This window comes from Vicia villosa, unplaced genomic scaffold (assembly GCF_029867415.1).
Source record: "Vicia villosa cultivar HV-30 ecotype Madison, WI unplaced genomic scaffold, Vvil1.0 scaffold8, whole genome shotgun sequence".
Classification (NCBI taxonomy): Eukaryota; Viridiplantae; Streptophyta; class Magnoliopsida; order Fabales; family Fabaceae; genus Vicia; species Vicia villosa.
The window spans coordinates 1,656,989-1,669,128 of NW_026706811.1; the positions used below are offsets into that span (position 1 = coordinate 1,656,989).

A 12,140-nucleotide genomic window follows, 5' to 3' on the forward strand; every position below is an offset into this window, starting at 1 on the left:
AAAAGCATAGGAATTTTGATAAAAGGTTTAAAGTTTATTGCGTAAGAAAGGAAAAGGTTTGTCGGTCGTTGTCTGTTAAGTCAACACGGCTAGAGTTTGTTCAAGACAAACCCTAGGACAAACCTTTAAGAGTGAAAAATTAGGTTAAATTGCTAGAAAAGGAAATTATTCAAATCCCAAAGATTATGGCCAACAAGTCTAAGCATTTGGACTTAGTTGTGACCAGATGTAAGATAGATTTGAAAATATTTTATTTATTTTTTTAGGATTTTTGACTATTTCTTGCATAAAATAATGATTTTAATGAAAAAAAAAATATTTTTAAAATTGCATTAATAAAAAATACGAAAGTTAAAATAAAAATAATAAAAAATATAATTTTGTGATTTTTGAAAATAACTTAAAATAGAAAGAAAGTTAGTAACAAATAACAAAAAAAAATCCGAAGTGTAACATGTGAGATTTGAACTCATGATCTTATACTTGCAAGTTTTTACTCCATATTAATTATGCTATATTACTTATTCAAAATAAAAAGCTAATTAAAAGTATATGAAGGCGAGCAAGTATTTGATATTAGACATTTTCTCCAGACACAAGAGTACCCACTTAGGGCATCGAATAAAGATAAGAAAAGTTTGAGAAGACTATCTGGAAGCATATTCATCAATGCAAATGCTTTGTACAAAAGGAATTATGACATGGTCTTTCTCAGATGCATGGATAGACACGAAGCAGACATGTTGATGCATGAAGATTCATTTGGTACCCATGCCAATGGACATTTGATGGCTAAGAAGATGCTCAGAGCATGTTATTATTGGTTGACAATGGAATCTGATTGCTATAAATTTGTGAAGAAGTGTCTCAAGTGTATGCTAACAAAATCCATGTGCCTCCAACACTTTTCAACGTCATTTCCTCTCTGTGGCCTTTCTATACGTGGAACATTGATATGATCGGAATGATTGAACCCAAGGCTCCGAATGGACACCGTTTCATTCTTGTGGCTATTGATTACTTTACCAAGTGGATAAAAGAGGCAACCTATGCTAATGCAACCAGGCAGGTTGTGGTCCTGTTTATCAAGAACAATATCATCTCTAAGTATGGTGTACTAAGAAGGATTATCATTGATAAAGACTCGAATTTGAATAATAGCATGATGAGAGAGCTTTGTGAAAGCTTCAAGATTAAACGTCACAACTCTTCTCCTTACAGACCAAAGATAAATAGGGTTGTTGAAGCGGCAAACAAGAACATTAAGAAGATCATTCAGAATATGCTTTCATTTTCTTTACATGGGTATCATACATCCGCCTGCACTTCAATAGGGACCACCCATTTCTCTCTTGTTTAACCGGTATGGAAGTAGTGCTCCCCGTCGAGGTCGAGATTCCATAATTATGAGTGTTAATGTAAACCAAGTTGTCTAAGGATGAATGGTGTCAGAGTAGGTTTGACTAATTGAATTTGATAGAAGAAAAGAGGATGACGGATTTGTGTCACGGAAAGTTATACCTGAAAAGAATGAAGCAAGCGTTTGATAAGAAGGTTCGACCTCGTGTATTCAGAGAAAGTGACCTCGTGATCAAAAGGATCTTGTCTTTTAACTCTGATTTTAGGGCAAGTGGGCTCCTAATTTTGAAGGACCATATGTTGTTAAAAAAGCCTTCTTTGAAGGTGCATTAATTCTTATAACAATGGAAGGTGAGGAGCTCCCACGTCCTGTGAATGCTGATGTAGTCAAGAAATACTTCGCCTAGAAAAGTAAAAGAACAACTTGCTAAGTTGAAAACCCGATAGGGCGACTTAGGCAAAAATGAGCGTCTCGGTGGACTGAACACCTAAAAGGGCGGTCTAGGCAAAAGTTAGAGACATAAACAGAATAAATTATCCCAGTAGATTGAAAACCTGAAAAGGCTATCTAGGCAAAAGTTAGGGATTCATGGAAAGTAACTACATCAGACAAGACTTGATCATTAGCAACGATCTCTTTATTAGAAAATGCTTAACACTTTTCAACTGAAGCCTCAGCTCAGGGATTCAAAGTTGCTAGGAAGAATAGGGTCGTTGTATTTCAATGTATCTTTTTCACGATTTTACCATTTTCCAAACTTTGTAATCATCTATGGAATCTTTCCATTTGCAAACTACCATTCTATTAACAAAGTTTGAGCCTTTATCCATTTATTTGTAATCTTATTTCTTCCTGCTTTGTAAAATTTCATTTATTAGTGATAGTAATTTTTGAAACAGAAAAGTTAAAATAATAACTATCATGTTTTTTGAAAATTACAAAAACATTTTACTTTGACTTATGAATTTACCATAAGGAATAAAAACAATTGTTCTGGTAAATGGACCAATCCGGAAGTACAAAACCTGGATTTCTCCAGCTGTTTTGTTTCAGTTTGAAGTACCATGGGCATTTGCATCAGATTCCCTGCAGCCTTTGTGAGAATTTTGGGATATGAGCTTCTCCAGTTGATAAGTTATCTCCATATGAGTGAGTTTGTTGATTGATCTACAAATTTTCGGATTGAGTTTGCACATGCAGAGTTTGTGTATGAATACCCCTGGTAGAGTTGGCAGTTTGGGTGTGTTCAACAATTTGGGTGGTTTCGATCCTTTTATCCTTGTGCAAAACCTTCTGTTCATCATCCGCATTCGCTTCCAATGTCGGTACTCCATCGTTTACGATTTCACACACATCTTGAAATATGAAGACGACCTTCAATTGGGAAACCCAACGTTCGTAGTTCTCACCTTTGAAAATCGGTAGCTTCGCTAGAAATTACGTTGGCGTTGTTGTTCCATTTGCCATTACATTCTCTCTGAATCGCAATCTGTGCTCCTTGATACCAATTTGTTGGGACAATTATGGTTTTCAATAAAGATGAGAGAAGAAAAGAGAAAAGGGAGAAAAATTATAAGCTGAATTTGTGAAATATGAAATCCTTATTAAATGAGTTGTTATTTACATGATATTATGCCCTTTATATAGGCAACTAAAGCCCAAGTCCAAAACTCTCCAAAAGGACCAAAACTCAAAACATACAAAGTGAAAAATACAAGTTTACAAGTTAAACTTCGGCATAATAACTATATTTTATATTCGATTTTATTGAATACAGTCGACTCCTACTATTTCAACTAATTACTTTAAAACAGTCGAATACTATCTTTCTACATAACATCTAACATTGTTCAATGTAAAAGGAATTTTAAGACATATAAACTAGCTATAATGTTTAATGTGTAAATATATGATGTGTTAAATACACTATTTCCATCATTTAGCATAAATGACAAATATGTTTATAAGTACAAGCCTACACTCACCAAGGAGTTTTCGATTCATGGCAAACATCATAAGTGAACAAATACAAAAGCACAAGTGAATGACTCAAGGAAAAGCAAGTTGTTGGCTATCTAAGACACTTTAGGTCGACCTACCACATGCCTAGGTCAGCCTGTAAAGCTTCAGTTACTCAGCATATGGTTTTGCATCAGTTAGGTCGACCCAGATAATCATTAGGTCGACTCAAACTAAAGCAAACAAAGAAGATTCACTTCTGTCCTAGTTAGGTCGACTCACCCACGCCCCTAGGTCGACCTAAACTGAAGAAAAATCTCAAGAACATGTTTCAACTGATCTTAGGTCGACCTAAAGCCCCAACAGGTCAACCCAACTGGCAACAAAAATAAATTGGTTGAATCTGCTCCACTTAGGTCGACCTAATCAATGAAGTAAGTCAACCTATCTCCTCAAAAATTGCCAAATTGTGTGTTTGCTCTGCATCAACGTACCAGCACCTATATATATCTTTTTCTATTAATTATTCATTTTCAACACCAACAACTGAAAGATACACAAAGGCTTCTCATCTTCGTTCTTCTTCTCAACTCCAACACAATTACACACAATCATTTTTGCGTTGAGAGTTTGCGATCGAGATCGATAACGTCCATGGAACGGAATTGAAGATTCCTAGTGGGTGAAGATTTGTGGGGTTTTGGTGAATAAAATCTGCGGATTTTGTCCTCCAAGATTGGTGAATTTTGGGGGTTTTTATCAAGAGACTTCATCAAAGATTCAGCTGAGTGTGAAGATTGAAGAACAAAGGTTCGAGCAATTCAAAACACTGCAGAAAGGGAATCAAAGTGAAGCTCTTGGAAGACACTTGATCTGGCTCAAGATCAAGGGGAAGAAGATTCAAAGGATCAACATATTCGGTTTATCGTTATCGCTTTGTTATCTTCTTTGTATAAACTGTTTTTAATCATAATGAAAGACATCCCAATTCCCGTTTGGAATTGGGGGCATATGTAGTCGTAGCGAGGACGATCGACGGACTGCCTGAACAAATATCGTGTTCTTATCGCTTTTATCTTTTCGTTTACGTTTCGCTTATTTTTGGTCATAACTGCAAATTGATCAAAGCTTCAAGTGTTAAACTTGTGTGATAAGATTCTGCATAAACACCACAAGTCACCACACCTTGAATCATAATCAATTTGGACATTATCACCAAGTATTTGATATATTGCTTCAACTATTATCAAGTCATTGCAAACAAAGTTAATCAAGCTAGTAGTTAAACGATTTACATTAGCTTAACTGATTGATTCTCTAAGCTGTCTTTTCATCGTTAATCCTTAAATATTTTGTGGTTTAATCACATATCCGATCCTTTCAATAGTGGTTCGGAATAGACGTGAGTCGATCCCGAAACACTTTCGCCTAAGCTTAAAATAAATCCGAAAAATTCTAAGGCATCTATTCACCCCCCTCTAGATCCTTAAGCCTAGCGTCTAACAATGTTAATAATTTTAGTAACAAACTTTGTTACTAATGCAGATATGTTAATTTTCATTGATTGTTGAGTAATGGTGGGGTTACATAAAAAAGATGTAACACTTAGGACTGCATTATTATGCATTTGTCCTATATAAATAAATGTGGCTAAAGTTTAAGGCATACATCTGATTCACAAAACAAACACAACTTTCTTAGGCTATGTCTGGTTACATTTAGAAATGAATATCAAATAATTTTGTTCTGAATGCCAAAAAAGAAAGAAAAAAAGAATAAAGTTGCACATTTGTGACAAGCAAAACACTTCTATACAACAGTGAGTTGACCTCTTCTAATGGAATTTATAAACTTTTGGGGTACATGCCAAGGGTCTATCGAACATTTGGCATATTCTTAAAAGGCATTTACATTTTGATTCACGTTTTAGAAGATGAAATATTTAATAAGTGGATTTGCGACTTCATTCCTAATCTGTCTAAAAATTATTTATAAAATTAATTATTTTGTATATCTCATAATTTTATTTCTAGTAATTTTATTAATAAAAAATAAAATTATCGAGTAATAACTATTATAAACATTAATTTAAAGTATATATCAAGATTAGATTCAGATATTTTTAAGAATTTCGTGATTGATAATTTAGGCTTACAAGTTTTAATATAAGATGATCAATGATAAAAAATTTGTTTTAAAAAATTAAAATTTTAATTATCTTTTTTAATAAAAATCATGTATTTATTTATTTTGTTAAGGTTGAAAGATTATCCATGGACTAATACATACTAAATTCGACAACTTAAACGGAGTGTAGTGGGTTAAAACGGATATCCAACTCTAACCCAAATTTTTTTTAATAAGCACTTAATTGTCATTTTTTTCAATTTATAACTTATTTTTAATAGTTAATACTATATTTTTATAGATTAATTTAGATAATTTATAGTTTATATAATTTTTTCTTTTAAAAGTTTAAAAATAAATAATCATAATATTTCATTCTTATTAGATAATATGTTTAATTTACTTAATCTACTTTGTAACATTGACCATCTTCCATAAAATTATAAAAAGTTTGTTGTAAAAATGTTAAAGTTTTAGAAATATATATTTTAAAAGAAGACAAAATAGTAAATAATAATTTATTAATTTAGAAAAATAGAGAAAACAAAAGTTTAATTTTACTATTTAAGTTAACAGTTATGGTACACATTCACTCGATAATTCTTACTATTAATGCTATATGCTTATTTTTTATAATAACCAAATGTGAAATGTCTTTGGTTTTTGCTCTAAGAACAATTCTTCAACACTCTATTTAATAACAATGGGCATGCTAATTAGTAATTAGTGATTAAAAATTAAAATACCATGGGCCATAAAACAGGTAGAGTATTACCAAATTTGGATTATATTAACTTTTCCATTGGTTATCATTTATCACTAAGATAAACACCAGACCAAATTTCACCGGTTAAGATTTTCAAAAATTTGTCATTATTGTATACATAGAAATATTGGATAATTCTAAACTAATTTGGTAAGCATATTTCATGAATATAAATGTATATATTCTCAATTGAGTAAAGTCATTAAATAGACTACATGAGATTGCCTATAATCAATTCATTAAGATATGTTTTTTATTTGGTGAATTCATTAAGGTATGATTATGGATAATTTTATAATCTAATTTCCATGTCTCTTCCAAATTATTTTATTAGTTACCAAAATATATGGGATACACAATAAAACAAATCTCTACTTTGTTTCTTGATGAAATGCAAATCTCTACTAATCAACCCATAAAAAAATTTAAAAAAAAAAAAAACCAAAAATCTACATAATAACATAAAGTAAAAAAAATAATATAAGATTCAGATTCAGTACTATAGAGAAGCAACCTATCACACAGTCAAGAAATATTGATTTTTAGATGAAGATCAAGTGATGTAAAGATTTAAATAATATAAAGATTTTGTACCCTAGCAATAAATACTAATTGTTCAATCTTTTGACAATAAAGATATTTTGTGATTGTTTAAAAGTAAAAAGAAAAATGATATTATGTATTTAACATAGTAGTACAAATGATATTTGTGATTGATTAAATGTAAAAAAATTTAAATCGATAGTCACCTAAATTATTCTTTATAATAAACACTTTGCATTAGACTTCATCAAATCAATTACTTAGGGGTGGCAAAACGGGTCAGGCCCGCCGGGACGGCCCGTTTGACCCGCCATTTTGGGCGGGCTGGGCTGAGGTTTTCGGCTCGGTACCTTAAGTTGGCCCGCCCCGCCTAACCCGCTTGAAAAACCGGGCCGAGGCGGGGCGGGGCAGGTTTTGCCCGCGGGCTTTTTGTTAAAAAAATTATTTTTTATTTAGAATTAAAACAACTTTAACTATAAAAATAACACTCTTCTCTTAGAATTATATTGATTGAATTGTATTCTAAATTATTATACATACAAATGAATTATAATTGTAACGTTCTTTCTATAACTTTCTAATACATGTGTTGATTGGAAAACCTTGAAATAAAAGAACAGTTGTATAACATGCATAATTATTAAGTTGTTAATATATTAGTTCACATGTTTTCTTTAGAAATAGATGTTAATTTTAAGAAAAGGAGGGATTTGATGAGTTTATAAGTGTGACAAATTTTGGATTTAACTACTAAGGAATCAGTTAATATACTAGTTTATATGAAATAATTAGTCAGAAAGTTAGGTGTTGATATTTTATGTAGTACTATTTTATGCACCGTGATGTATTATGCAGTGTAATTGTTATCACGGTCTATTTTATGTAAATTCTTAATTGAGTTTTTTAGTAGTTAGTTTTTAAATAGGATTAAAGTGATATGTATTATTTATTTATTTTGATACACTTTTTTATTGTGGTTCAGTTTATTTCATTATTTTTTTTGTTATAATTGATCTTTATTTGTTTTATTTTTTGAACTGTTTGGACTTAAGATATGTTGAAGTTCTATTGTGCGTTTTTTAAAAATATATTTTATCGACCTTTTTGGTTATAATTATATGTTTTGTAAATTATGTGGTAAATCAAATTGTAAAATAAAAAATTAAATAAAAATTGGCGGGCCGGCCCGCCAACCCGCCAACTCGTTAGTAAACGGGGCGGGCATGACTTTTGAGCTCGGACACCTAAGTAGGCCCGCCCCGCCCCACCCCGCTTTTGGACGGGCTTAAATGGGGCGGGCTTAAACGGGGCGGGCCGCCCGCTTTGCCACCCCTACTTTTCATATGAATTTCATTCATCCATAGTGTCAATCTAAAATATTCTATATTATTAATCAATCTTTATCATTAAACTAATTAAACTATTTGATATATATCCTAATTATTTCTAAAATCATATCTATAATTTAATACCGATAATTTATCCATTTTTCAATTGTCATTAAACATTAACATCTAATAAATTGTCTCAAAATAAAATATACGTATATTTTTAAATTACTTAAATCAATTTTATACGTAAAAAATATTTAAAAAAAGAGTTTAAAAGTAGTGCACTATTAGTGTAAAAAATGTTATACGGTCAATGCATCACAACTTTTAAAAATAAATACTTTAGATGTGATTTAAAAAAAGTCAAACGTTTACAAAAATTAACGATTTGGATTTCAGTGACAGTGTAAAATTGTTTTATACTGTCGGTGTATTTTCATTAAATCCTTAAAAAAAACAAAATTTGAATTAATATAATTAAATATATTGAAATATGAAATATTTCAATATATTGAAATATTTTTTCGGTACAATCATATATTAAATTGACAGATTTTTTATTACATATTAAATAGACTATTAGATTTTTTTAAAGGTTTTTTTGTAATTTCAATTTTTATTTTTATAAATAATGTTTTTTGAAACTTTATTTGATATTCATAAGAGCATTTTAAAAATAAATAAATTGTTTAGCTTATAAATATAATATTACAAAATAATACGTGAGAACAATTTTATTCCAAATATATTTGTGATAATCTTAAGACAAATACATCCTAATTTTATTCCATATATATATATATATATATATATATATATATATATATATATATATATATATATTTAGTCATTAATTACCTAATCTTTATTTCATAGCAGATTTTCAACTACATAACTCCAAGAAATCCAAGCACCATCAAAATTACCATAAAATAATATTTAAAAAAACGTTATGAAATAAAAAACAAAATTAAAAAAGTAATTGAGTCAAAATACATATCATTCAAGCTCTAATGACTAATACTACTAACTAACTTGAGAATGTAAAATATTTCTATTTACATATGAATTAAATAAAATCCTAATAAAAATAAGTAACATTAAATAAAAAGCAATAAATAGAATTAAATAAATGTCTTTTTCAACAATAATAAGAGAGGTTGCAAATTTGCAATGGAAGTGAATCACAATGAGCTAAATCTCAAAAAAACAATAACGCTTCAAGATACTACTCACCTTTCACTTGTGTTGTGTAACCTTATAAAACAAACACAATTTAAGGCAGTTTTTTGTTTCACACATCCTAGGGATCCTCAGAATCAATCTTCAATCCTAGCCGTCCAAATAAATCTTCTCTTTTTTTCTATATTTTCTTTATTCAATTAAAAAATTTGTAACAATATATCCTTTTTTCCATGCATGGAATTCTCCTAAAACAAACTGCAATATCAGTATAAATAAATATAAACCCAATTCTTGAATTTTTATGATTTTTCCCATTAAATTCGTTGCTTTGGAAACTGAATAATTTGAAGGGTTCTTGTTCTTCTTTTGTGCCTTTTTTTTTGGGTCTAATCTTTTGTACTTCACACGAACTGTCACATCTTAACCCTTTCTTTTTATTCTCTCTTGAATCGTCTTTATAAACTATAACAACCTTCTTCATCTCTTCATCATCGTGAATTCCTGATCAAGGATCTTGCTTAGTTTTTTCAAGAAATTTTTACGGTAAGAGTTTTGGTGGGTGATTTTGTTTTCTCTTGTGTTGTTTGTTGTTTGTTGATTGATTTAGATTCGGAATTATGGAAGAGAAGAAGTTTGAGTGTAGGTATTGTTTACGAAAGTTTCTTTGTGGTAAGTCTCTTGGTGGTCACATAAGGACTCATATGATGAGTGAGAATGAAGAGAGAAGAATAATGAATGCTAATGCTGCTGCTGCTAACACTGTGTTTAAGTTTGATGATGGAAGAAAGAGAAAGAGATCTGAATTAGGGTCTAGTAGTGTTGGTGGTGACGATGGAAACTACATTTATGGTCTTAGAGAGAATCCCAAGAAAACAACTAGGTTTGTGCATTCCAATGCTGCTGCTGCTACTACTGTTCAGAATGAAAGATTCTGCAAGGATTGTGGAAAAGGTTTTTTCTCGTTGAAAGCTTTGTGCGGGCACATGGCTTCTCATTCAGAGAAAGGTGTCGTGTCTGGTGTCGGTGTAAGGGATAGTCAGTCGGATACCGAGGATTCGGTTCCGACTGATACCAGGAAGTCAAAGAGAATGAAGCTCAAGATTATTAGTAATGAAAATCGGCCGTCTTCGTCTTCGCCTCCGTGGGGAAACTGTTCTTCTTCGATTTCGGAGGTTGATCAAGATCATGAAGAAGTTGCCAGGACTTTGATGATGTTGTCTAGAGATTATTCTTTCAAGGGTAGGTTTGCTTTGAGGACAGACTCTTCTGAGAACAACTCTGCTGTTGTTGAGCCCGAAGCGAAATTGAAATTGAAATTGAAATCGAAAATGGTTGATACTAAGGTTGTTGGAACTGGGATGATCAAGGTGAATGGTATGACGATGAAGTATTATGGAGAAGGTTATGATTCTGATAACTCTGATTCTGGTTATTTTCTGCACGGTCCTAAAAAGGTAGAATCTGATGATGCTTCAAGCGAGTGGTGTTTAAGGAACCGATTTCAAGATCATGATTTTGCATCAAGTAAGAAGATACAGAGCAATAAGAACAACGGTTATGGTAACGATGAGATGTATTCGGGTTTGAAGAATGTAAGAGAGAGTTATTCAGATGAATCGGTTTATGAGAGTGATGAAAACAGCACTGATAGTGATTCATATACTGCTCCAAAGGCACAAGCCAACAAGAGCAACATGAATGGAGCAAAGAGTGGTAATTACAAGAAGTCAAGTAGCAAAGGGAAGAAGAAAGTGAAGTCAAAGAAAAACAAAGAACATGATTGTCCACTTTGCCCCAGGACTTTCAAGTCAGGACAAGCTTTAGGAGGTCACAAAAGATCACATTTTGTTGGTGGAGGGTATGATGAGAGCACTCTTGTCATTAGACCAGGTGCTCAAGCTCTTGCTCCAGCAAGAGCTCTGGCGCCGGTGCGGGCACCGGCGCCAGCTCCTGCGGCTGTTAATGCTTGCTTGATTGATCTTAACCTGCCTGCTCCTGATGATGAATAGGAACTTAATTTCATGATTTTGAGAAATTTGTTTTGCTGAGGTTAGTTGAATTATGGAATTATAGAAAAGGTTTTGGTTTTTTCATCCATGTTATGAAATCATTGACAATGTACAGACAAATGGGTAATTGGTTGGTGTATTCTTTTTTTGCTTCTGAAGGTTTTTTTAGATTCATTATTTGGTAGGAGTATAGTTTGTTTCTTCTCATGTTCTTGTAGCATGATGACAATTTTTATTAGTTTATCAATTGAATTATTTTTTCTTTCCTTCTCCTACATTGTTATTCTGTGTTACTTATGTAGCACCGACAAATCTAAAAAAAATTATCTGGGTTAGGATTAATGTCTGAAACCAACACTTGTACACTTATTTCTTTGTTTAATGTTGGAGTTTTCAATTATTTTGATTTCTGCAATATCAAGGATTGAGAACAGCACCTCTCTAATCCCAATTGAATATCCTGGTCAATATGAATATTTTTATGATGAAATTGGTGAATATGATTATTATTTATGAGAATCATGCACTTGCACAATAGTTCTAGTATTTCAAATTGAACCACCGGGGTCCAATTCTAATTTCCATTCACAATTTGTGATTTGTCTTTTGGGAGGTGTGATAATGAAATAAGGATTATTACTAACTTCTCTCTTTCTCTCTCCAAATGTGATCAAAAAATATTTTCCAGTAACGTGTAGTTTTTAGAATGCTATAAAAATGGTTTAAAAATTGACATTGGAGGTACTCCAAAGGTTACGATAATTTAGAAAATAAATGAACAAATTTTCTATTTTTGAATTTGAATTAATTAGCTCTATTCTTTTGGCATTGGAAACAACACGTGGTTGTTGAAGATTATT

At 31.5% G+C, this 12,140-nt stretch overlaps 1 protein-coding gene across 1 annotated transcript; it reads left to right on the top strand.

The window, feature by feature from the left end:
* Positions 1-9,636: 9,636 nt before the first annotated feature.
* On the top strand, positions 9,637-11,426 carry LOC131643201 (zinc finger protein ZAT9-like). The gene has a single exon (XM_058913355.1). It carries the CDS (start codon positions 9,889-9,891, stop codon positions 11,278-11,280), a length of 1,392 nt encoding a protein of 463 aa, XP_058769338.1. The 5' UTR covers positions 9,637-9,888; the 3' UTR covers positions 11,281-11,426.
* Positions 11,427-12,140: the final 714 nt, after the last annotated feature.

Coding starts and splice junctions, on each gene's coding strand:
- LOC131643201 (XM_058913355.1), top strand. CDS start 9,889: ATGGAAGAGAAGAAGTTTGAGTGTAGGTATTGTTTACGAAAGTTTCTT.